This window comes from Rhizomucor pusillus (assembly GCF_041956525.1).
Source record: "Rhizomucor pusillus strain CBS 183.67 unplaced genomic scaffold VTP01scaffold_20, whole genome shotgun sequence".
Classification (NCBI taxonomy): Eukaryota; Fungi; Mucoromycota; class Mucoromycetes; order Mucorales; family Lichtheimiaceae; genus Rhizomucor; species Rhizomucor pusillus.
In genome coordinates, this window is record NW_027192162.1 from 203077 (window position 1) to 227196 (window position 24120).

The 24120-nt window shown below is 44.3% G+C and overlaps 11 protein-coding genes across 11 annotated transcripts; 5 read left to right on the plus strand and 6 right to left on the minus strand.

The window, feature by feature from the left end:
• Positions 1-972: 972 nt before the first annotated feature.
• VTP01DRAFT_5099 (uncharacterized protein) lies at positions 973-1880 on the plus strand (the record flags this gene model as incomplete). Its single annotated transcript, XM_069383853.1, has 6 exons — positions 973-990; positions 1069-1077; positions 1151-1213; positions 1280-1347; positions 1412-1585; positions 1643-1880. 6 exons carry the CDS (start codon positions 973-975, stop codon positions 1878-1880), a joined length of 570 nt encoding a protein of 189 aa, XP_069235699.1.
• Positions 1881-2080: 200 nt separating this feature from the next.
• Positions 2081-5446, minus strand: VTP01DRAFT_5100 (uncharacterized protein; the record flags this gene model as incomplete). Its single annotated transcript, XM_069383856.1, has 10 exons — positions 2081-2171; positions 2232-2400; positions 3233-3329; positions 3616-3888; positions 3942-4118; positions 4188-4244; positions 4304-4476; positions 4541-4641; positions 5284-5327; positions 5426-5446. The coding sequence occupies 10 exons, from the start codon at positions 5444-5446 to the stop codon at positions 2081-2083; spliced, it is 1203 nt and encodes a 400-aa protein (XP_069235700.1).
• A 395-nt stretch (positions 5447-5841) lies between these two features.
• Positions 5842-6515, minus strand: VTP01DRAFT_5101 (uncharacterized protein; the record flags this gene model as incomplete). Its single annotated transcript, XM_069383857.1, has 4 exons — positions 5842-5951; positions 6014-6191; positions 6265-6425; positions 6482-6515. The coding sequence occupies 4 exons, from the start codon at positions 6513-6515 to the stop codon at positions 5842-5844; spliced, it is 483 nt and encodes a 160-aa protein (XP_069235701.1).
• Positions 6516-7089: 574 nt separating this feature from the next.
• VTP01DRAFT_5102 (uncharacterized protein) lies at positions 7090-9958 on the minus strand (the record flags this gene model as incomplete). Its single annotated transcript, XM_069383858.1, has 13 exons — positions 7090-7173; positions 7230-7378; positions 7440-7493; positions 7555-7609; positions 7664-7794; positions 7856-7893; positions 7955-8121; positions 8185-8397; positions 8460-8563; positions 8632-9268; positions 9332-9415; positions 9474-9641; positions 9704-9958. 13 exons carry the CDS (start codon positions 9956-9958, stop codon positions 7090-7092), a joined length of 2139 nt encoding a protein of 712 aa, XP_069235702.1.
• A 74-nt stretch (positions 9959-10032) lies between these two features.
• VTP01DRAFT_5103 (uncharacterized protein) lies at positions 10033-14055 on the minus strand (the record flags this gene model as incomplete). The annotated part of the gene is made up of 18 exons (XM_069383859.1): positions 10033-10086; positions 10154-10480; positions 10535-10675; positions 10733-10829; positions 10888-11012; positions 11067-11189; positions 11267-11407; positions 11464-11605; positions 11672-11900; positions 11970-12069; positions 12131-12257; positions 12323-12567; positions 12628-12685; positions 12746-12923; positions 12990-13383; positions 13455-13613; positions 13674-13775; positions 13831-14055. 18 exons carry the CDS (start codon positions 14053-14055, stop codon positions 10033-10035), a joined length of 2967 nt encoding a protein of 988 aa, XP_069235703.1.
• A 152-nt stretch (positions 14056-14207) lies between these two features.
• VTP01DRAFT_5104 (uncharacterized protein) lies at positions 14208-15899 on the minus strand (the record flags this gene model as incomplete). The annotated part of the gene is made up of 5 exons (XM_069383860.1): positions 14208-14596; positions 14658-15026; positions 15087-15221; positions 15292-15653; positions 15715-15899. The coding sequence occupies 5 exons, from the start codon at positions 15897-15899 to the stop codon at positions 14208-14210; spliced, it is 1440 nt and encodes a 479-aa protein (XP_069235704.1).
• A 337-nt stretch (positions 15900-16236) lies between these two features.
• Positions 16237-17358, plus strand: VTP01DRAFT_5105 (uncharacterized protein; the record flags this gene model as incomplete). Its single annotated transcript, XM_069383861.1, has 6 exons — positions 16237-16403; positions 16473-16513; positions 16585-16712; positions 16765-16857; positions 16921-17072; positions 17136-17358. 6 exons carry the CDS (start codon positions 16237-16239, stop codon positions 17356-17358), a joined length of 804 nt encoding a protein of 267 aa, XP_069235705.1.
• Positions 17359-17571: 213 nt separating this feature from the next.
• Positions 17572-19474, minus strand: VTP01DRAFT_5106 (uncharacterized protein; the record flags this gene model as incomplete). The annotated part of the gene is made up of 3 exons (XM_069383862.1): positions 17572-17843; positions 17908-19344; positions 19408-19474. 3 exons carry the CDS (start codon positions 19472-19474, stop codon positions 17572-17574), a joined length of 1776 nt encoding a protein of 591 aa, XP_069235706.1.
• A 135-nt stretch (positions 19475-19609) lies between these two features.
• Positions 19610-20560, plus strand: VTP01DRAFT_5107 (uncharacterized protein; the record flags this gene model as incomplete). Its single annotated transcript, XM_069383863.1, has 8 exons — positions 19610-19717; positions 19844-19876; positions 19945-19995; positions 20059-20098; positions 20169-20222; positions 20307-20333; positions 20408-20433; positions 20498-20560. The coding sequence occupies 8 exons, from the start codon at positions 19610-19612 to the stop codon at positions 20558-20560; spliced, it is 402 nt and encodes a 133-aa protein (XP_069235707.1).
• Positions 20561-20991: 431 nt separating this feature from the next.
• On the plus strand, positions 20992-21711 carry VTP01DRAFT_5108 (uncharacterized protein; the record flags this gene model as incomplete). The annotated part of the gene is made up of 1 exon (XM_069383864.1): positions 20992-21711. One exon carries the CDS (start codon positions 20992-20994, stop codon positions 21709-21711), a length of 720 nt encoding a protein of 239 aa, XP_069235708.1.
• A 598-nt stretch (positions 21712-22309) lies between these two features.
• Positions 22310-24078, plus strand: VTP01DRAFT_5109 (uncharacterized protein; the record flags this gene model as incomplete). Its single annotated transcript, XM_069383865.1, has 6 exons — positions 22310-22435; positions 22506-22591; positions 22655-22739; positions 22824-22959; positions 23035-23879; positions 23941-24078. 6 exons carry the CDS (start codon positions 22310-22312, stop codon positions 24076-24078), a joined length of 1416 nt encoding a protein of 471 aa, XP_069235709.1.
• Between the last annotated feature and the right edge of the window lie 42 nt (positions 24079-24120).

Sequence of the window (24120 nt, forward strand, 5' to 3'; positions counted from 1 at the left end):
GGGGAACGCGAATTTGATTTTTGACGAAATGCTTTCCGGTAAGTGTACACCTTTTCCAAAAATTAATGTCGCTGCAATTTGCAATTTTGCTGTATAAATATATTATAAAATTACACAGAATTGACATTACTTTTGGGAAAAAGTGTATATTTGAAGATGTCGGGCAATTAAGCTATCTGTATTACCAGATTGCTGTTAGAGGAGATAAGGTGAAGGTAAAATCTGGAAGATCCTGTCATTTGCATGTGAAATACAGCGTTGGATACAACGCTACCTACAAGATACAACTGAACCTATATTGATTCACATTCGTTTAAAGATCATACACCTCTTCCTCGAAAAAAACAGTGGACAGTATAACAAAGCAGCAACAAGGCTGAAACTGTAATTGGCAAACTACGCAGCAGACAACATTTTTCTACGATTATTTTGCTCTTTGTATGCGGCTATTTCTGCAATTAAACATTCCTAACAGTTCGTCATCGTCCAAAGTTGTTTCCTGTTGAACATCTTGACTTCATGCTGATATGGCATATCCCAGTTTCCTTACATCGAACAACGTCTGCTCGTCCCAAATGACACCCTTGTTCTTACTTAGCGTCCGTGTAGCTGAATCAGGGTACTTGAGCGGACTTGCGACCGAAAAGTTCATGGAGGTTGGGTCCTACTTTGTCGGCGTCCGCCCTGATCAGTCTCAGTTTGTAAAGTTCGCAGCAGTCGGAAACGTCGGAAGGAAATATGCAATTATAGCCTCAACAGTGTGGCACCAGCGGTAGCGTTGCCTTGAGGAGCCATGATAAATCCAAAGACAATATCGAGTGGGGGATTAGTTGAAAGAGAGAGAGGATGAAAGAAACGACCGATCACGTTCGAAATAGTGGCGGGGGTGAAAATCATCAGCCCATTGTGCATGAGGAGCATAAGCTGCTGCTACTTTCTTCTTTATCCGTGAACAGACTTTCGAACGCCACAATGCCATACCACATTGAAGTGAGCAATTCTCGGGTGCTGAAGTATGTATCCTCCCAGTGTTCTCACGTTTACCTCTCTTTACTTGCTTGTTTCTAGTACGCCAAAGTAAGACTCGCTATTGATCGTTTGACGCGTCAGATCTACCGGAGCCTGTTGATTTACTCGATCTTTTTTGCAGAGTGGTCGCGCAAAGTGCAAGGGACCAAAGAAGCTATGCCACAGAGAGGATAGAGTGATCCAGGTATTGCAAAGGATAGCATGATAGGGTTTGAAAACCGGTTTGATCAATGCTGAGTGGACGCCTTAGCAAGGAGAACTTCGATTTGGAGTTGATATTGACAGCGGCTCTTTCTCGAGTACTACTTGGAAGCACTGGTATGTTGAGGATATATATATATTAATGCAATGACATGATCCTGAACCGGATTGATTTGCACAGGACGTGTGTCACGCCAAAGGTCATTGAGAATATGAAAGATGCGTTGAGTGGCCCAGAGGAAATCGAAGGATTTGAAGATCTCCGTGACGGGGACGCTGACAAAGTTCGTCGTGCATGGGAAGCTGGCGAGGTTCCAGAGGAAGATCGCCCTCAAAAGGAAGAAACCAATGAAACGTAAGAACTCCTCAATCTAACCACGGACCCTCGTCTCTAACTGCAAGTTTATCACAGTGAAGAAAAGGAGAAAAAGGAAACTAAGAAGGGTGGTCGAAAGAAGAAGGCCGAAACTGAAACAGAGAAAAAAGAAGAGGCTCCCAAGAAGCGTGGAAGAAAGAGAAAGAATGTCGAAGAGGAGGAGGAAAAGACAGAAGAGAAGCCTGAAAAGCCAACCAGGAAGCGTGGCCGAAAGAAGAAGACGACTGAAGAGAAGAAGGATGACAATGAGCAAGCATCCGCAGAGAATGAATAATCGTTTATTCTTCTTTTTTTTTCCTGGTACCTAGTCAGCCAGTTGCAAATGACCATCACAGCCGTGCGAATGCACTTGAAATCGTAGCAAAATAACAGTTGCATACAATGGCTAAACACCTCACTACAATATTTTGACTCGTTTGTATTTTTCCATTGATTTTGATATGCAATGCTACAAGTCTCAAAGATAAGCTTTCCTTAAGGTTTCCGCAAGTACAGGAATTCTGTTACGGGATCCTTCTGAATCCATTGCGGCTGGTTCACCCAGTCAAAGTTCGATTTTTCCGAGCTCCTTGGCAACAATGAGGACACGATATCATAACATAATAGCATGACAAGATACTACTACCTAGGATACCAGAAGGTTTCTTGACCTGTGGCAACATTCGAATACATGGAGCCCGCTGGAGGTAGTTCATTGCGAGGATTTGAAAAAGTCCTGGTGCCTAGTGCTGGGTCGCCTGTTGGCAAAACCCGTGGGTTGGTAAAGGTACCACCCTTTTCCTTTGAGTTAGCGCCTGGAGCTAGAATTTGTATTGGTTTTTGTCTGCGTTTGCGTCGATGGAATACTCCTTTTTACCTATGAAGGAGAACATATTTCTTTGTATCCTCTCAAAAAGCCGGGTCTACTAGCCAAGCCAGTAAAAAGAAAAGGTGACTCTCGCCCCTTCGATACACCGGAAAGCCCTAGTGAGTCACGTGCCCAAAAGGGTCGCTTTCAAACCGCCAATCCGTAAAGCAAAACAAAGAACCATAAACGACAATCAAATTGCCATACCCGCAGACTTGTAAACGACATACACATATGTAAACATACAGACCATATAATACAAATAAAACACTTGATCATTTTTTTTTCTTCGATCTAATAAACGATACACGATAGTTACTTGATGGCCATTATCCTTCGAGGTATGGATTAAGTGAGTGTGGGTCCAGAGTAGCTTGAGGGTTGAAGAAGCCAGCCTCAAAGCCGTAAAGTCTGAGCATGTATCTCGAAGAGACGATAAAATGTATCAAAAATGGCTTGTGAAGACCAAGAGTGCGAACCTTGATGCGTTTGTAGTTAGGCGGACGAGAAAGTCGCTGCATTATCCATTATGGGATATCAGCGAGCAGTTTATATCCATGTCTTTACACTCTCGAGCAACTCACGGGCAGCTGTAACATTCTTCTGATGCTACTCTTAAGTACGCTAAAATCTGCCCGGCTGCAAGAAGGGTATCCTTGTTGTATCTGCATTATTCGATATACATTATTGTATTCGAGATCAATACGATAGACCTTGACCTAGAAGCCTATGTTGCTAGATGAAGGACACTATATCTTGTGAAAATTCATGGAACTAACCTTCAACGAGGATTCCAATGGTTGCTAGACTGGGTACTGAGAAGACAACGAGTCGGTCCAGCAATGTTTTCATCTTATACCCGAGTTTCACCAGATCCTTTTGCGGTGGCTCATTAGGCAATTTCACTTCGACGACCAAAATATTTCAGATCCTCGGTTTCCACGGCGGGCGACTAAACCATCGGGTCGAACAATCCATTCTTTTTCTTTTCCTTGCTCGCAGACTAAATATTCACCACATGACTTATTAGAGTATCTGTATGCGCCGCAGTCCCCCAGGTATGTGCTGCCTTTGGAGCTTCATAGGCTGTAGATGCGAATTGCCTAGCCTTTTGTGATTATCTACATAATTCAGCATAAAAATGACTGCTATATGACTATACCTCCGCGAGCTTTTCGCAATTATCGACAGACAATCGGCTTAATGTTGGAATATTTTCATTTCGTCCCAGTTCGTCCTCGAGAGCATCTTCGATGTAATCGACAACGTGCGGAAAGTATGCACGACAGTCTTCTCTGTCCATCTCAAAGAGATAGATAAAATTCAAGGCGAGCAATTCCGCGCAGCAGAGAGATATTTTGTCGGTAAATTTCTGAACGCAATTGTTTCTGAAGACATTAAGCGCGTTAGAAATGTTGCGCTTTGCAATTATAAACTATATCATAGGTAAATATATCTTGAAAAGCTGGTGACCGAATCCAAAGATACCTCTTCATCATTATTCATCTCGTCTGATGCTGATTCCTCAGAGCTTACAGTGCTTTCACTGTTCTCTTGTGAACTTCCTTGTGACGCCTGTCGTCCTTGCAGCTGTCGGTTTATGCTATCAATCACCACTCGCTGAGTTTCGAGCACACTCTTTTCATGTTGCAGGATTGCCATAGTCTATTGAAAACAAAGTTGAGAAATGTGTCGCCATTGAACAATTTAGCTACGCACTTCATTAGATGCCACTTCGATTTCCATGGATATTATCTGCCAGGTGTCTTCACGGGTCATCTTCTGGCCAATCTGACCACCAAAGCACGGTCAGTATCACCGCAAGGTAAACGACTGTTTGTGATAACCACCTTCACTTCCTTGCTCAAACGTTGGGCCTCTGTCTCAAAACACCTTTTCCAGATTCTTTCCAGGTCGTCCATGGACTTGGGTGTGGAATGCCAAGTTTTGAACGACGTTTTGTGTTCTTTGACAAAGATGGTGAACTTGGGACGCCTCTTGGTACCAATAAATGTAATCAATTCTAGTATGAATCGTATCGTGAGCTTGCAATGAAGGAAACCTAGAGACGATTGCAATTTACTCACCTGGGTAAACCTTATAGGGTTCCTTGCCGTTTGTTGTCACGGTAACAGATAAAACGCGTAGCTGCGCAAACGCTTGCGACGAATCAAAGTTATCTACTTTTCTGTATTTAGACGCAATCCTTAAGATCTGTTCCACACTACGCGACCCCTCCCCCAAAAATAAAGAAGAATTAAATGAGAAACAGACACGATATCTTTTAGAAAATGCTGCATGAACTCCAATTTTCGATTGCTTCACCTGTTGTGTATGTAAGAAAGAGCTTGACAATCTGCGAAACGTTGCAGAAAGGATGCTATAAACGGACTAAATGAGAATTGCCAATCACCCTAATGGTAAGTACGGCTGCATGTATGCTTTTAGCAAAAACTATGCTCGCAAGATACCACAAAAACCAATCTACGTAGTAAGGATACAGTTTGCAGCAGCTTCCTGTAAGTTTCTTCCCGACAGCTTCGCTCAATACAACGAACAAGGCGCCAACTGTGGCCATTGTATAGCCAGGCGAGCTTTAAAGGTATTAGTCTTTGGTAACTCGTCCCTGTTGCCCATGAAAAGCTACTATCACACGTTGCATCTAAACTTGTTTACATGTGAGAAGGAGAAAAATATCCACCAAGAGTTACTCCCCGACGGGTAGTACATTGAAATCTCTCAAATATTCTAACGGCATCGTCAAAATATGGAGTCAACAATGAAAGGAGACAAATACCGATTATGCCCAAAAATTGCAATCACACTGCACCGAGTTGACGATAACTCGGTACGTACTTTGCGAGCTGAGAAGCTCTGCATGTTTGGTAAGTGATAATTACTTGTTAGTCCGGCATATATTCTAAAACAAGGTTACAGGATATGTATCTATCTGGGTACAGCCGTCAATTTACCTTGGCCTTGAACACGCTCATCTATGATGCGAGAAAGAAGAAAAAGCTCAAAGATTAAGTTATATCCCCCGACTTGCACGCGCTGCCGCATCTCAATCTAATTCATACTTCTTTATTTAAATACTTACAGACACGTGTTACGATAACCCTTCGGGAAGATGAGTAAGCTAACAAATATGTCTTCGTATACATGACAAGAAACAGAAAACATATTCCATTAACGTAAACACAATAAATAACAAGTGCCAGATCTATATCATAAGCACAGACTCACGAAGGAAGTTGTACGTGTATACATGTAGGATGCAGTTAGAAACGGAAAGTATCGTATGTAATAGGCATAGCCGAATGTTATGGGAATGCACACGTACGATTGCATGAAACAGAGAGGGAGAAACAATATATAAGACTGGTATCTAGTTATCATCATCATCGTCATCGTCGTTAATCTTTCTGCCAGGCACAAGAAATCCGACCAGACAGGCATCTAACATAAACTCTGCGTTTACCCAAGGATGGGTCAACACTAATGACCAGGTCAGAAACTAGGACCTATACATATTTCTTATCTCGGGACGGACAACTTACTGAATAGTTTGGTGCCGTCTCTACCAGCAATTCGCATTAAATCCCTAACACCGCCGGGATGGAACTTTAAATAAGGTGTCATGTTGTAAACTTTGCCCTGAATAGCAGTCCATGCATCTTGCTCGGTCTTGTGCTGTTTTAAGTCGTCTAACGTGTACCTCCCTAACTGCGGTACGCCCTGCAAGAGCAGAAAAGAAGTCAGTTATCCGCAGCCACTTAATGATCAAGCAACAACGACAAGAACAACGTACTCTCAGATCTTTACCCGAGCTCTTGAGCCTCGCCCAATCAAGTGGCGAATGTCCAGGTTCAAGAATGACCTTTTGTCTTCGTTTTGGTTGCTTCGTTGCAGCTGCAATGAGTCGTTGCGGTCCGTTGCGAGATGGAAATTCCGGGACTGGCAGCGTCTGATCTACATCAAATTTGCCGATCAGTGACAAGTCAGCAGAGCCTTAAGCTACAACGTACTGTTTGTATTCTGTAACTTCATTTCTGGGACCATTTGTGTTGAAGTTGCCTCGTCACTTAGGCTCATGTAAAAGAGAAAATGTATGCAAGTGGGCCGATCGGTCCCTCAAATTTCAGGACTCGTTGCAGAGTTACTTTTGCTGCAATCACCGATTCTGTACGCTGACTTTTCATGCAGCTGCATTGATTTTGTGTTGCAAACGCATTCCAAACGAATATATAGTGTAAGTATACTTGGAAAAGGAATTTATTACAATGTACCTTGGCTTTTAGGGAATTGTTACGGCAACTAATGATGGCATGGTGTTGCTTTCTATCTGGATCAGATCCAAAGCGTACGTAGGAGTTGGGATGGATCGATAATATGGTATTAAAATGTACCGATGGCCATATCAATACAAGGTGACAGGATCCATCTTTCATGTCTCCATCTACTGATGCGCTTTCGAAAGGGCTTCAAGCCTCTCGAACTCGGCTAATAATTATACATGGTACTGTACATCAAGGACCCCATTCCGAGAGAAATAGAAAATCAGAGCTATGCTAAACTTAGGGTATTCTCTTTATAGTCATAAATTACTTATTCTTAAAAGTTACATGTAAAATATTTAAGTACGAGCAGCAACTCTCATCTCCTTCAATTCTTGCAAACGCGCTTGCATCTTTGGCACTTCAATAAGCTGTTGCTCAATCTGAAGCAGGAAGTGTTTAATTTATGTAATAAAAGTCGGATTGCTCGTTTACTTACAGCATTCTTCTCTTCTTGCAATGCTAATCGCTTCTCAGCATCTAGTTTTGTAAAGACATAACCGCCTTGGCCATCGTATTGTAAGATATAGTTATGATATTTCCACAGAGAAGGTCGATGCGACACTGTTAGCAATGAAATGCCAAGATCTAATGGTTTTACGTCGAGTGAAAACGTGATCTCATCTCAACATAATGTATGCGGATTTACCTGTCGCGTGGGTATACATAATCTTTTCAATGTCCATACTGACAGCGCTCGTACCTACGCGCATGGAGCCTTTAGTTCTACTCAGCTATTTGATGATGATTTGACATGTACTTACATTCATCAAGGATGGCATATCTAGGGGAGTGATAGAATAAGCGAGCCATAGCAATCTAAGATGGCAATGTTGAGTAATATTCCTCTACATGTTTCATTTGTTTTCTTACTCGTTGCTTATCTCCTCCAGAAAGAGCAATCGCCCATTCTTTCTCAGTGTCCCAACCGCCCTCGCGCTCGACAATATGTTCGATCTGAACTACTTTGAGGATGTTGAGAAGATCATCATCGGTGACATTGCCTGGTTATCACGTTGAGTCAGTCGTATACAGATCAAACCAAATTTGTCGCATCCTGCTTACGTTTCTTCATATCTTGTAAGGTGTCTGGATAAAGGATTCTAATAGGCGTACATTGAGTCTAAAGAAAACATAGAGCAGGCTGAACATGGATATGCTTACTGGTCTCGAAGAGTACCGAGGGACAGGTAAGGTCTTTGAGGGATGTAAAAGATATCGCGATAATGTGGCTTCATGACAGTACCGCCGTATACAGGCCAAAGTCCACCGAGGATTCGGAAAAGGGAAGATTTGCCGCAACCATTGGGCCCAACGATAAGCAGATGCATCTATTAATTTGAGGAATAAATTCAGTGAGTACGTGCATGAACACACTATCTCACGATACATACACCAGGCTTGACATGGAACGTCAGTTGAGGGACAAGAACGTCGCCGTTAGGACTGATGATAGGGACGTTTTCAAATTCAATATTCTCGCCTTCCTCGAGCTTTCCTCGACCTTGCAGCATCTTTTCGTTGTTTTCGATGGATGCAGAAGAAACGAGTCGCTTTTGATACCGGCCAGCTTTTACATCCTCGAAAACTTCAAGAAGGTCCGTCACCTAGATAGCTCACTGTCAATCGGTTTGCCCGCATTCCTTTCTCGGTTGATCATAGTACGTACACGAGTGGTGTAACCAGCCAATTCTGTAATCTCCTTGTAAGCATACATGATACGACCGACCGCATCTGATGAACTGACTAGAAGACGTCTGTTGGTGACAAAACCTGCAATGTAGTCCGTATCAATGAAATCTGACGTGTATTTGGTATTCTGTTGCGCGCGCTACACCAACCTTCTGTACGTCCGCCAATATCGTTAGCATCAACTCCAGGAACCTTGAAAAAGACAGGCACTGAGCACAAGAGGAGACCGCAGGCTCCCCAAAAATATTTGATGATAAAATCCTCGAGCATGCCGTGTGGTACGCGGAGACGGTATACACGGTTGACATGTTTGATCAATGCATAGTAGCTGCGGTCTAGGATATTCTTCTCAATCTTTTCGCCATCGTACAATGCGATTTCTTCGGCGTTTTCGATAACGCGAGAGTGGCCGAAACGGAACTCACCCTCCAAGCGCTGCTCCTCGGCTACCATTTTGCCAAACGATGGTGTGTAGCGTCTCATTGTATTAGAAGACAAATTGACGATGACCATGCTAAGCAAGATAGCTTCGAAACCGACGCTGCGAGTCAACTGATAATTGTATATGAATACATCCAGAATAGGCTTGGCCAGGTTGGAGTAGAGTTCAGCGAGTGAATTGCTGAATTTCATTGTGTCTACGGTGATGCATTGATCGGCATTCTTGATACGGTCGTCCAAGTTTCCAAGTGTATAGAATGTCATGTCGCTTAAATACTGATCGTGAATGTGTTGTGTCAAACGTGTGCGGAAAGCAAGCGCTAATTTGCTTTGCATGTAGGATAGCTAATCATTATCTCAGTTAGCCTTGACGCTGCATGGTACGTACAAGAATATATCAAGGCATACCATGCTGTTTGTGTAAGTGGCCGGAATGGCTACTGCCATCCACCATCCAATACCGAGTATAAACTCCTTCATTTTACCGCGTACCTGTAGGTGACAGATTAGTAAGAGAATCTCTTGCTTCATGCCCATCATAGATCCTCACAAGGGCGCTAACTATCCGACCATCCAAAGCTGCAATGTACACTGACAAGACGGTACGGAACACCAAAAATCCCGAGTGTACGACCAGCATCCAAAATTCTTTGGACCGTACCCCTGGCATGACAGTGCCAAGTAAATATTGCAGTTGTTTCAAAAATCCCATATCGACCTGGCAAGATTTGAACCATCAATAATGCCTCGTTCCTCCGTTTTCTCTTTTCGAATTTATACCTCGACTTTGCGCTTTGAAGATTTGTCTGAAGTCTGTAGACGTGCAGACAAGGATTGCCGTGGTTTTTTCTGCTCCTTTTTAAACCTGCTCACTGCTTTGTGGATAGAGAGTGCGGTGCGCAGGACAAAGAGCAGTAAAAGACACCGGCCAACAGCGGTGCGGTGCTGCATGTACGTCGCTGCCCATTTCTTCATCAGGGCTGCCATTGCGACCCACTGCGGCGACGTGGCCAGCTTGGAGAACACAGCAGGCATGATAAAAGAAAAGTAACGAATGGGCAAAAAGGAAAAAACACAACTTTTATTCAATGATTCCCGTGACAGCCATCTCACTTTGCACGTGAAAGTTGAATGCTGCTCAAATGCAGTAAGGCCTCGCTGACCTGCATCATCGTAATTACTGTGTTAGAAACCGTGGCTAACTCGTACCTACAATGCGAGCACTCTCACCTGCTGCTTCAGTTGCTCTTTATATCTGTATTCTTGAAAGTTCTCTTCCTGTCCTGTTTCGCATGCAACTTTGGCTTGCTCTACTGCCTGATAAACTGCTGTGAAAAGCTGATCGTCTCCATATTTCCCACCATCGGAAGGAGTTGCCAGTGCGAGACAAGCATTGATTTTAACCTTGTAGTTGCGGCACTGGTTCAGCGATCGTGTGAGAGCAGTATACAAAGGCACTGTCCACGGATACAGTGATCTGGATGCTTGCACGTATCCGATTGGAAATGAGGCATTTTTCAACATGTTGCTTGCAGCGTGACACGCATTCCATCGAGTCTTTCAAATCTGTGAGTTTCTGCGCCAACGCAACAGCGAGTAGATATTGTTTACCTTGAGTGATCCAGTCTCAACATTCTTTACGAGACCGGCCATGGCCTTTTTCACCAAGTTCATTGTGTGACTGTATTCGAAAACTTTGGCAGGAGTAACCTGAAGTAAACTGCCCATGGCACGTACAGCGTTCGAGCGCAGCTAGTTTGCAATGCGTAAGTTGAACCTTTCTCGTGCAAAATATGCAAGCTGTTTTACCTTGTCGTTATCCAAGCTTGCCGAAGAAGCTGCATCCAAAACATCCGTCCATGTTTCTAGTGATATCCAGTCGCTAAACTTGAATCCTGGGCTATCGCTGCAAATGCTACGTAAATAACCGTGTATTCGCTATCATCGTCGTCGTCGAGACTCACCTCTCTACAACGAGAGCATCACACATATTACCCAAAGCCCAACTTGCCCTGACGCGAACAAGTAAATTTGCATCCTTCATCCTCTCCAAAATGCATGATACCATATTCGAGACAAACAACGAATCCTAAAAGCAGTTAGGTTCATTGCTACGAATTGCAAGCAATAATGGAATACTTACACTGCGTAGCGATGCAAAAGTAACAAAGACACCCAAACCTCTGCAAGCTGCCGCTCTTACGCTGAGATCTTCGTCTTCTGGTAAGGGTAACAATAGAGCTATGGCCAAGCGCTGGGACGAAGGCTACGATAACAAGGTTTCAGCATTGTACACATTCGATTGAATATATCGACGAAGAGGATTATGCCAGTCTTTCATACCTTCATATGCTCGTAAATACACTCTGATATACTCGCAAGGCAGTCGCACGTTGCAGCTCGCACTGCAGGGTCTTCATCAATGCAGCTATTTTGAATATGTTTTGCGAGAAGTGTAGTCCACCAGTCTATCCCCTTTTCCAACTATATTATCCATTGTAAATGTTTCGAGTGCTGTTTATGGCTACCATCCTACTTACATAAGAGTCCTTGTCTTTTGTTGCCTTTTCGGCCAACGCGCAAGCGTAACTCTCTGCAAATTTTAGAGCTGATACGCGAACGGACGCATTTGTATCTTTCAAACTATTCTCAAATATAATCTCCAGGGTACTCCACTCTTCACTAGATGGATGGATTAGCTCTACATACACGCAACGTTATCCGTTTGGAGCAACAAGTAATACTTGCGAGACCATGGAAAATCGGAACCGCGCCATCGCAGCCAGCGTATGCCACACAGCGACATGTAGATTACTGCTGCTGTTACTACTTGATTGCTCTGTAACCGTTTGGACCAGTGATTGCAGCAGCGATAACGTATCAGCCTCGAGTGGGTTTTGGATAGATTCTGGAACTTCAATGGCGGCTTCCAGAATTGAAGATATAGCATCTAAAACGGAACATCTCACATTCAAGCCTATCAAAAGCGACAGTGTCAAACGCTACGTTAGAAATAAAATGAAACAACTTAAAAGTGAAAACTTACTAGCTCTTGGCCAGAGATCCCAAAGAGCACGGTAAAGCTGAGGCAGGTAATCAGGAGCGAGTCGGTCGTACGGGCAATTCGCAACAAGCACTTGAATCAACTAGATGTACCAAAAGAGTCAGTTTGACCGGCCTGTATATCCAGAGATTCGAAATGCTCACCTGTAATATCACTTGTAGCACTTGCTCAGATGCTTCTTTCCGTAGAGCTTGTCTCACTGCTGCGTGAAGGTCTCTAAGGATAGATGCCAGCCGTTCTGAAAGAGAAGTAAACGAAGATTTGGTTTCACTAACAAAAATCTAGACGTATCAGTACGTACTATGTGTTGATATCTCTGATATTGTGTTACATACCGATCGGAAGCGACACTCAAGTATTGCTTAGATGCATCCAGCATCGAAATTAACGTATTGCAAACGGCTATGCGAACTGTAGTCATGGGATCATACAGCAATATAGTGAACAGTGATGACGATTGGTTGTCAGATGCAAGATACGGTAACAATTCGCCCTGGTTGTCTGTGTTGTTGAGGAGGAATATGGAAAACGTGTCTGGAATGAATCTATGCCATTGTGGGTATAAAACGCGGGGCGTTGTCTGCAATGCTCCTGTTAGAATGGCTACACTTTGCTAAAGAGAAGGAAAAGGCATACATACGTTTGCGATTGCTTGGAGACAAAGCAGTGAATTGATGCGTATCTTTGCATCGTCACGCCTAAAGAATATCAAGTTACCACGCTGTATACAATTGATGTTGAGCGAATAAGAAACATACTGTCGTCTTGGATTTGCTGCCGTAGAATCACTCGAATCAGACATTTCAGAGTCTGAGCTAGTGAGCCCAGTAGACTTTTGGGGCATCATTCTCCAAGACAGCTGTGGACGAGGGGTTATTGATGTTTGAGAGAGGCGTGATCTTGCGGGAAGAATACCTCGACCAGTGCTTGATTCATCTATCACAGCAGAAATGTAAGTCTACCCATGGTTTTCGAGAAGCGCGAGCAAATTGTTGCACAAACCACGCGTAGAATTATACGTCTTTGTAGAAACGCTCATGAATATAAAAGTATGTACAATGTCTATGATATCGCAGAGAGGATTTGTGACCAGTGTCTTGTCTTGGCTTAACAAAAAGTGCAAGGCTCTGAGAGTGCTACTTGCTATTTTCCTGACAGCAGAGTCCGAGAAATCCAGAGCGTTTGATGCAATCATAAGTGTGCCTTCTGTGCTCTGTTCCACAACGGCCAAGTTTGACAGTAATGTTCTGTAGTAATCCTTGTAATACGTTTGCAACTTTGTGCCTGCGCCTGCGCACAAGTTACCAATACAGTTGATCGCCATACGTCGCACCTCGAATGGTTTCGTGGATCGATCCGCCAGTTTCAACAGTATATCGGAGAGCCTTGGGTTGAACTGTGTATCAAGTTCTTCGATCAATAGCGCCATCCTCATCTTTGAAGATAATAAACGCGAGAAAAAGATACCTTTGATGCATTTGATGCATTTTCGAAAACAAGGGCCGAAAGTACTCTCAGCATATCCACGCGCAGATCAAACGAGACATCTTGAGCATTTTCCAACCCATTCAATAGATAATTGATGCACACTTCGAACTGGGAAAGTCGAAGGCTTGCCAGCCGTATCTTTGACAGCAATCCTGTGAGTCCTTTTTTGTCCCTTGGGTTGCATTTCTTTGTATTTACCTGCTTCGAATATTGCCTGAAGGTGAACTTGCAGAACGACGAGCAAACATTGCTTTCATAAGATATAGCTTTGCAGCCAGAGAGGATAGTATCGATTATTTGCTACGAAATATATTGGTCGTCATCGATCCGAGTAGATTCGATCATGTCAGTTTACCTGATCAGAGACTCCTTTTACCGGCAGATCAATCTTTGTGTTGAGAAGCGTGAGAAGTTGATCAATCGACTGATCGGGCTGCGGTGGCGACTGGAAGCTGGCTTCGTACACGCCACGTAGTAACGAGTGGAAATGTTGCAGCGATTTCATACGACGGTCGTCTCTTCTTTCCAGCTGTCGTGTCCCCGCGCTGTAAGCTTTATTGCCTGACGGACGGAGCTGCATTAGACGCAACAGACCTCGTGTTCTATCTCACCAGCTATATGTTAACAGGCATTGTGGATCTATAAGACTATTCGAACAAGCTATTGGGTTTTATCATGATATGGCACGATGGTAAACTCGCTGTTGATATGTACGACTAATAGTTTATTGCATTAACCGTGTGAAGGCTGTGGAAAAGGAGGGTGCATATGTTGTGGTGGTGGTACTGGAAACTGCGGCCATTGAGGATAGCCTTGTGGATGGGCTAAGGACGGTTGCTGATGGAGCAGCGGGCGTGGATAACTCTCATTTTTAGGTCCAACGTCTAATAGTTTCCATTTCTCTTTTGCATAGCTTGGCATCATGGTCGCAATTGGAGGCAGAGGCTCCACTTTGTCGCTTGTGTGATAAGCGAACATCTTGTCAGGCGGCAGCGTTCCACGGTAGGTACATTCAGATGTGGGATAACGTTTCATGGTCGCCTCTACTGCATCGCTGTCTATCAAATCCTTTGGCGGTACCGCGGAAATTAATTCCTTGATACGGCTTTCTACGGTTTTTGCTATAACATGATCACGAATTAATGAGCTCGCTGTTTAAGCTGCATTTCCTGTTTGTATTACCAATTTCCTTCTCTGAATCGTCAATGTTACCCCACCGAGCATCGCCCAGTCCGAACCGGTAGTCTTGATATTGTATCAGGTACTCTAATAAATCCTTGTTTTTCTGTAGCACATCGTCCGCATTATTGACGTCGACAGCAGGTATATCAACTTCGAGTGCTCGCATGATCGCATCGCTGTCCAACCCGTTTTCGTTGAGCCAAGCAATGTCAATATCCGACTTCGTCTGTTGATTCCGCTGTTTTTTCTCCCATTTTTGAAACCGTTTAGATGCACGGCCCATATATGTGCTCTCGTAGGATACATTGGCATTGTTAGAATCTCGAGTAGGCGCAAAACTGGAGTAAGGACCGTAATCTAGCCATTGGACTGCAAGCTTGTAAGTATTCCATGCAACGCGCCAACAGCGATTTTTCGTTAGCTACATACTAGGAGTTGTATGCCTGTCTTCGTATCGGCGTATTCTTGATGGGAACCGAGGTGGAGGTGGCACGGTTTGTTTGAGGGTTGGTGCATCTTTGCTACCCAGCGTCGGATAAATAGCCATTTCCTGCACACCGTACGCTTCAAAGATTGCATGTTAATCCTTCTGCCAACGAACGGATATTGATATTTGTATTGACTCTCTACATACGCAACGTTTCCCGTTTCTCTATAGTTTGATTATCAGGTGCAGCATCCGTGAATAAAAAACCGTCCAACGTTGGCCGGAACAATGCGAAGCGTTTCGTTTCCATCACATTCGCTGCGTCGTTCTGTGCGTCAAGTTCCAGTGAACGTTTTAATCTGTTTTCTTCGAATTCAAGGGTAGATAAAGCTCGGTATTGCAGCTGTTCCAAAGCTTGCCGTCGTTCAGGTGTGATGGGTCTAAGTGTATCGAAGAATTGATACAAGTCGCGTTTGAACTCGTTTAGACTCGTATAGCGTCGTGATCGCAAAATGTCAATCGAGAGACCCGATCCGGTAGTTTCTCGCAGAACTCCCAATTCATCTTGTCTATACAAGCAGTACCAAAGTCAGTAGGCATGTTTCCAAGATTGGCAAGCAATGAATTAACCTCGTCAAGACATTAAGGAAGCGTTCAATCAATTCTTGAGCTGCGCTTGGTTCTTTCTGCTGTTGCTGCTGCTGCTGTTCTTTGGTAGAAGTCGAGTGCACCTCCATTGCATTCACACTCTGCTCTTTGTCAACCTGTAATTTCTCCTGGCTTTTTTCGCTTGAGGACCGACGTGTAACAGGCATCGCGTCAATCCAAATCTCTAGATCAGTGTGGTAACAAAGGGAAGGAAAGCAAAAGGGCGCTGATTTCCCGATTTGGATTCCTCCTGAACCAAAAAAGATGTCGAAATGGAAGAATTGGGGCAATACACTCTGTCTGTGTACTAAAACCATTTTAAAAAGCCATGTTGCTGCTGCGTAGGGAGCCATCAAATATATCTTACATTGTAAGTGTTATTCTTCTTTTATCTCTCTTTTTCCAATGTTTGGTTCTTGGGGAGTTGCTTGGAGCTGTTGGTCTTTCAACGGAGAATGAAAGCTTAAACAAGAAGTTCCTTCTTCAATTTTTGACAGCATTAATATGTCGCAAGTCGACAATGACGGCTTCACAGTAGTCGAGAGGAAGTTCAAGTACTTGAATGTCAATGCAGACAAGAACGGGAGAAGGAAGCGGAAAGGCCGTTACAAGTTTCAAGATCCAGACGACTATACCGTTTCTGATCTGCGATCTATACTCGATCAACAAAGGTATCAACGCTCTTTGCCAAAAATAAAGAACGTTTTGTTCGAGAGTTTCTTATGAAATATACGTCTCAGCGAGACATTGGTTCAAAGCAAATTTTTTAGTGATTTACACGGTATGTTTTGCCCGAATTTTTGATTTTCCTGAAAGGTTTTAGTGCTTAACAGTGAATCAAAACGCTTTCAGACATCTTTGAACGTCGACTGGAAGAGACGTATGATGAAATAGTCTGCTATGGAATAGGATCGATGCAGCACTCTAAAAATGCACAGTTCCAATATGCATTAATACTTCTAATACGCGAACGGCTTAAGGTACCAGAATCAAATCGATTGAAACTGCATGTGTCGCTGACGAGATAGCAAGTCCCCTCCGACGTATATCTACGATCCGGTCATGACAGAGTTAGATAAGAAAATTTGTAAACAAGATAACATTAACGTCATACCAGTGAATGAGGTACTAAAGCGACGACGCCGATCATACACTACATGGCAATACTGAATATGGATGGGAGAGTAGGAAGGCAAGAGAAAGGCTAGCAAACGTGTCCTGTTTTATATGCCACATTGCGGACGTGGTTTATACAGCAACACTTTGGAAGCAAATTGGTCCATAGACGATCTACCGAATGTAACGATTATCGGCAACAGATTCGATATGTATGTTGGAAGGTGAGTCAAGCGTTACATCAATATCTACATCGTCCTTCAGATTTTCTAATCACTTGCTGTTAGCCAACTTGACAAGGATTTGCGAAGAGAATGTCCATACTTGATACCCGCTGTAAAGGTAGTTGAACGTACGCTGTTTCCAGAGAACTTTGAGGAGGATGACAAGGTCTTTAGTGACTTGTCCATCCAAACATTCCCTAAAGACAAGTTACTGGTGATGAAACCGTCATTCTGGGAGAAAATACATAGAATAGAAGGCGAAGATAACGATCTGGTCAAGCTGTAAATAATAATAACACTATCCAACCTTTCTAATTTTTGGATGACATAATACAAACGATAATGGTCTTTAATGAGGATCAGAACAGGATGCGGTATGCCGTTATATGCTTAAATGTGTACATGGTAGATGCAACATTGAAGGAACATAAAGAGTGCTTGGAAAGGGGAGGCATCATATAGGAAGAAGATCGGCCTATCTATATACTAATTAACAACTCTAGAAATATATGCGTTCAGATGGGCGATGTCTTCTTGGAGCATCGAAGTCCTTTGAGTGCCGCTGTGGAGGTGGGCTTGCGAATCGACCCCGTCGGGTTGTTGAATCTCGTCGTCCACGTTGCTTGGGTTCTCGCTCAGCAAGGCCCAGCTTTTGAATAAACGAAGACGATAAATGCGGTATATCCTCAACAGCAAATCCATTTAGGAAGGAAGTAGCGTATTTAAGGGTATCTGATCGTTTCTTGTCAAGCAATTCCATTTTTGAAGAATCTACACATTCGTTTGAATTTAGCATTCACAAGCCGCTTATTTACTAGATGGATCGTAGACTTACAGAAACCGAGGAATGCTGTATATACATCTCGGAAGAATTCAGGATCGACTTTCTTGACCGCAAAGTCCAACAGTCTTGCAGTCTCGGTTCTGTACTCCTCATCGAACTTGGGAGGAACGAGGTTATGAACCGGCAAGTCACCAATAGCCTTTTCAATAAATGGTTTTTCAAACGGTGCGAGGACAAGGATACCCTCGCCGTCCTTTCCGGCACGACCAGTACGACCAAGTCGATGGATATACTGGTCTCTCGAGGAGGGGATACCAACTTGCACCACCAGAGACACGTTGGGATAATCTACTCCACGTGCAGAAACATCGGACGTAAATAGGATTGTACCATTGTGTGCATTCTTGAAACGCTTTGTAATGCGAGTGCGTTGTTCTTGACTTTTGCCAGAGTGGATATCCATAATCTCACGTTCAGGCAAAAGGAAACGGAATAACTGGCCGTAAAGGATCGTAGCTTTCGTGGTAGGCAAAAACACAATGACTTTACCGCTGTTGGCGGCCTTGTAATCGCGGAGAAGGTTGCGAAGAAGTGGCACTTGGTCTTGATAGCTTGCTATTAAGGCTGATTGCTTCACATGCATATGGGTGTTTACATCCTCTTCGCCAACAGTGTCGATCAGTTTGTAGTCCTTATTCAAAGCAAAGTCACCAATAGAACGCTTGACATCGTCTGACAATGTGGCCGAGAAGAGCAAAGTCTGACGCTTTTTCGGTAAATGTCGTAGCAACCGTTGCACTTCATCCTTGAAACCCATATCGACGAGCTGATCGGCTTCGTCCAAAACGACAACTTTGGTGGTCTGGCATAGTTTCTTGAAATGTCTCTCACTTTTTAGCAGATCATTGAGTCGTCCAGGCGTGCCAACAATGATGTCGCAACGACCACGTTCAAGGAGCTGCAGTTGTCTTCTTCTGGACTCGCCACCAACGAAGCAATGCACCTTGAAAGGATAGTACTTTGTCAACTTGGATGCTTCGTTTGCAATTTGGAGGGCTAATTCTCGAGTAGGCGAAACAATGAAAATGGATGCACCGTCAAATCCTCTAAGATCAGCGAACGATTTTCCTCGCGTGGCCGTCTCCAATGCAGCGATAAGGAAAGCAAGCGTCTTTCCGGTGCCGGTCTTGGCCTTGACAAACATATCGTCTTCGTTCGGTAATCTCGACAGCACTGCTTCTTGCACAATGGACATGTCCTTATACTGGAATACCTTATCCAAAGCCTTTCTTGTCATTGGATGAATGGCCTCGATATCTGAAAACTTCTTTGGAGTTACTGGCTCATTCGGGACAGCCAGTTCCTGTTCTGACTCGGCAGCTGCATTGAAGACTGGAGAGCGAGTATGGAATAGAGCGGCAGGAGCGAATCGTAAAGTCTGAATAGCTGGCTGCGCATACAGCGGTCGAGATCGAACGTTTAGAGAACCTAGCGATAATCGAAATTGTGAGATCGAGGTCTGATCCTTAACAACTGTAAATAGAAACGTACCCCCGCGGAAGGCAGATAGAGACGCTCTCACAAGCAAGCGCTGCAGGTTTGCGGACCGTCCAAACATGATAAGGGGAAAGGGAAGACCACAAGGAAAAGATTCAAGCCGACTTTTTGACAGTTCAACTCAACTCAGGTCCGAAACAAAAGCCACGCCGCACGTCCATTGGACACCGGGGTATTCCTTTAAGCATAAACGAGAATGGCCAAGGGCAAACAAGCAGCCGGTCAGAAGGCAAAAGCTGCGGCATCTGGTAACGACGACTTAAAATGCCCTCTCATTTCAGTCTTTGAATTGCTAAAACAGCAAGTTTGCCACAGACGATGGCAAGAAGGCAGGAGGAAAGTTGAAGCCGGCCAATAGTATCAAGGCAAGGACGCGTACATGAAAGTTTGGCCATACGGAAAAAAAACTTATTTTGCGAACATACACCAGGTTCGGCACATTTTGTGTGAAAAGCATTCCAAGGTAAAAGACGATGGATATTACGTAAATTAATGGAATATTTGGGCAAACTCTAATTGGCAAGTCGTTAGGTGATGGAAGCTATGGCCAAATTAAAGGAAGAAAACATGCGATTTGACAGAGTAAGATTTTTTTGCTGCTTGTCTGGGCGCGGAAGCCTTGTTCCGAAGTCTCATTCGTCATAGGTGGCGGAATTGTACAGCGAGGATAAAGCCAAGGCCGGAGGTAAATATTCCATCTGAAAAGTGCAGAGTAGAGAGCTGTGCTTCTTAACGTGCTAATCCGCACTTGCCAGGCTCTCTGGGATGGATGGTGCGTGGATCGATGGTTGGTCCATTCCAGGATGCAGGTAAGGAGCGAACGAACGAGAGAAGGGGAAGAGAAGGGATCTCAGCTTATCAACTCGCATGATCTCATTGTTCTCCGTTTGCAGCATTCGCTCTGCAACCCAGCACATGCGGTAAGGAAAAAGAAAATGTTACAAACATATTTTGCCGGGATTTTTATGGTGCTCACGCGACTACTCCTCTGCAGACAAACCGATCTTTACAGACCCGCCGGTAAGTGGCGTATCTCCCGCGCGGATACGGTGTTGATGCTCACGGTGGACGGCGGCTCCTGCAGGTGAAAACGGGTTTTGGATACCATATTATTATGGTGGTAAGTCACAACACCCTTCATCAGTGACGCAATGAGGCGCATTGAACATGCTTTTTCCCTTTCATAGGAAGACCGAAAGTAGTGGAAAGAAATATTTCTGTAACGCAAGATGCATTCCCACTGGCAAATGGTTTAATTAAAGATGTATACGGGTTTTTTTTCTTTTTTTCTGCCCCAATCTTGAAAGCGGGAGCCGACAAGTTGTACAGGCAACAGCAGACGGAGTCGAACCGTGCGTGATGTGTTACACACAAGAGTATACACGTGGAGTAGGAAACTTTTTCATACACTGAAAGGTATGTAACTTGGAAAACCCAAGTTCCTCTTCTCTTCCTCTTTTCTTTTGCTTTTCTCTTTCCCAATTTCCCCTTGCTCCTCCGTTATAATTTTTTCTCCCTTGGATTCCCTTCCTCTTCCTTGTTTTTTCCTTTTTCCCAATTCTTATTCTCGATCCCATTATGAGTCAACCGAATCGCAAGCGCCTGAGCCTTCACAGTGCAATGCCTTCACTGTCATCATCTGTCTCTAGCTCGTCATCATTTTCTCTCCCATCACCGAATTCAGCGCATTTGCCTCGAATTGTCTCTTGGATGCCGATATCTGACTCTTGCGGCGCTGAGCCGTCCAGCATCGGGCTGCATCGAAGCAATTGCCAACCACTGCGTCCCAGGTCTTGGGGGGAGCGTCGACGCTGCAGGAACATGTCGGACACCGAATCACTGGTCAAGTGTAAAAGGAGCCAGAGTACGCGGACGGACAAAACGACCGCCGACGAGAGCGGCAGTAACCGACGAGTGTCTTTCAACGAGCAAGTTACCGTAGCTTCTTACCCAAACGCTTTAAATACAGCGTGCATACAAGCAGAAGCAGAAGCAGCAGAAGCAGCGTCGACGAGTTCTAGAACAATGTGGTGGGACGATTCCCAACTTGCGGTGGAATTGGCTGATGATGAACTGATAAAACGTTGTACGTTGCAACGCACACCTTCCTCCGCATCCCGCATCAAAAGAAAACTCGGTGCTATCATTGCACCAGGCTCCGTCAACCGCTGGCCGGAATTACAGCAGCAGCAGCAGCAGACATACGACTCTACTACCATTAATACCTCTACTGACATTATTGATACCTTTGCATTATTCTCATCAAAAATAAAGAAAATATCAAAATTGTTCCACTAACGCACATTAATGAGTGGTAATTATAGCCTGATAACTCGGCTATGTGCAGGAATTAGGTCCAAGGAGCATGTCCATTGGTGGTGTGATTACTGCAAATGGCGACTGTCAAACAATGACAGACCCGCTAAGCCCAATTGGAAAGGTCCACTTTACAATCTGCAGGTTTGCGAAAAAAGGGATACCTGTCTGCCTGCATGCTTTGCTCCTCTGACGCCAGATTCTTGCACTTTTGTCCAATGTTCAGGATGGCATGCTGTATAACATTATCATCGTTCACAATAGTGAAAAAATGAAATACTCATCGTACATACCTGAGTTCAACATCGTCTGATTGCAAACTGTGTTCAGTACCATATTTATCTTCTTTTGTCACAAGCATACTTTCTTTGTATCAAGGTAAGGCTTAGAGACAAAAAGAATAAGAAAAAAGGAAGAAAGAACGGTGTAAGCAAGCTGTTCAGTTGCACATCTGAACATAACCTTATGTCAACATGTGAAGACGAGAGCGGGGACGAAATGAGGGGACACAAACATACTACACGCTTTTTCTCTTCCTAAAGTAACTCTTACAACTATATATAATCCTAAATCGCCCTTAATGACTACTGTTCCTCCCCACTACTCTGACCGCTACGTGAACCAGCGGTACAACAAAGCACTCCACATTGTACAGCATCTGCCGCCATCGTCTACATTCCAGCCTACAAGAGACCAAAAATTAGAGGTGAAGAGGTTGCACAACGTGGTGGTGAAGCGGATATATTCTCAACAAGCCAAACAATGTATGTATAAAGTTATATGCGCTCTACAAACAAGCGTCATCCGGAAACGTCAACACCCAACGACCGGGTATATTTGATGTTGTGGGTCGCGCTAAATGGTGAGTTTTCCCAACAACCTATTCAACCAGTGACCTCTATAAATATTTACAAACAAATGGAAGGGATGCATGGAAAAAGCTCGAAGGAATGAGCTCGCTGGAAGCAAAGCATCGATACGTGGAAGTGTTGATGCGGGTATCGATGGAGGTGAGAGAGAAGTGGCAAGATCATGCAATCATTCTTTTTCTTCCTTCCTATCGCTGCGTCAATTAACCCTAAAAATTCCTGCAGGCGTACAAAAAGCCAGCAAGCAGGAGTCAGGCACAGCAGATTATTCAAGCCCTCAATTCCATGCATCCGGCAGAAGATACAGAAAGCAGCGACGATGAATACGATGGAACAAGTACAGGAATAGACGAACGAGACGGTACGGTTCAAATCGTCGACGAAAATGCCTTGCAGCGATTTTGTTTGGTAATTGCGTGATTTTTTCTTTATGTAGGCTCGAGTGTCGGATCAGCAGAGGCAGAGGAACGAGCATACCTTTTAGAGATCCAGCATGACAGTAGAACTCATGCAATGAGACCACAGCCACCCATATCACCGGCAAGTTCGGTATCCACTAAACGACAGCAGAAATTTGTAACCACCACCACCACCACAAATACCAGTAATTACAGAACACTTACTCCCAATCGCCGCGCACCGTCATCTGCCTCCAATATGCGTCGAATGTCTCGAGCGTCATCCGTAGCAACGGTGCACACTGCAGCAGAATTTCTTCGACCTGAGTCATCTGCCTCGCGCGGTCGGATGACACGGTACGCGGCAACAACCCCACGTGAGGCACTTTTTGACGAAAACTTCGATCCCAACATGAATCCATGGGCACAGCATCCACTTGTTGATAACACTCGGAGATACCACCTAGACGATGGTCGCAGCTCAGATGAAGATGAAGATGACTTGAAACCTTCCTCAATTGTTCAACTTCCATCACCCGTCGTGTCGTCCAGTCATGCAGTCCAAGCTTTGCGATCTCCACCTTACAACCAGCGAGCATCAAGCACAACCTCTTCAATGACAGCTACGGGACCGTCTGTTTCAAGAAACGAGAACCCCCTATTAACAGAACAGCAATATACCTCGGTTGTCGCGCTCGGCCCCGCGACGAAGAAGGCTCTGGATACACTGCAGGCAGAGATAGTTGCACTAAATGAACGGATTGACGGGCTTCGGCAAGAGTTGCTTGAGCGAAAGCGCATGGATCGACAGCGTGATTCAAAAGAGAAGGATCTGCAAGGCCGTCCTGGGGGCGACGGTGGTGGTTGGAAATGGCTCGTAAGAGTATGTATCAAAGGAAGTAACTGTTTTGAACAGTACACCAAAACTGACGTCCCTACTTTAGACAGCTATCAGGCACGCGGCTGTAAATATGTTTATGACGATCATAGTTGTGCTGTTGCTTTACCAGCGCAATAGCCCAGTAGCATCAGTGATCCTGGGGCAGATCCGCAAAGTGTGGCAACGGTCTCGAGCATCGTAAATAAAAGAGTCATGTGGGGGGACAGAATAAAAAAGCGAACAA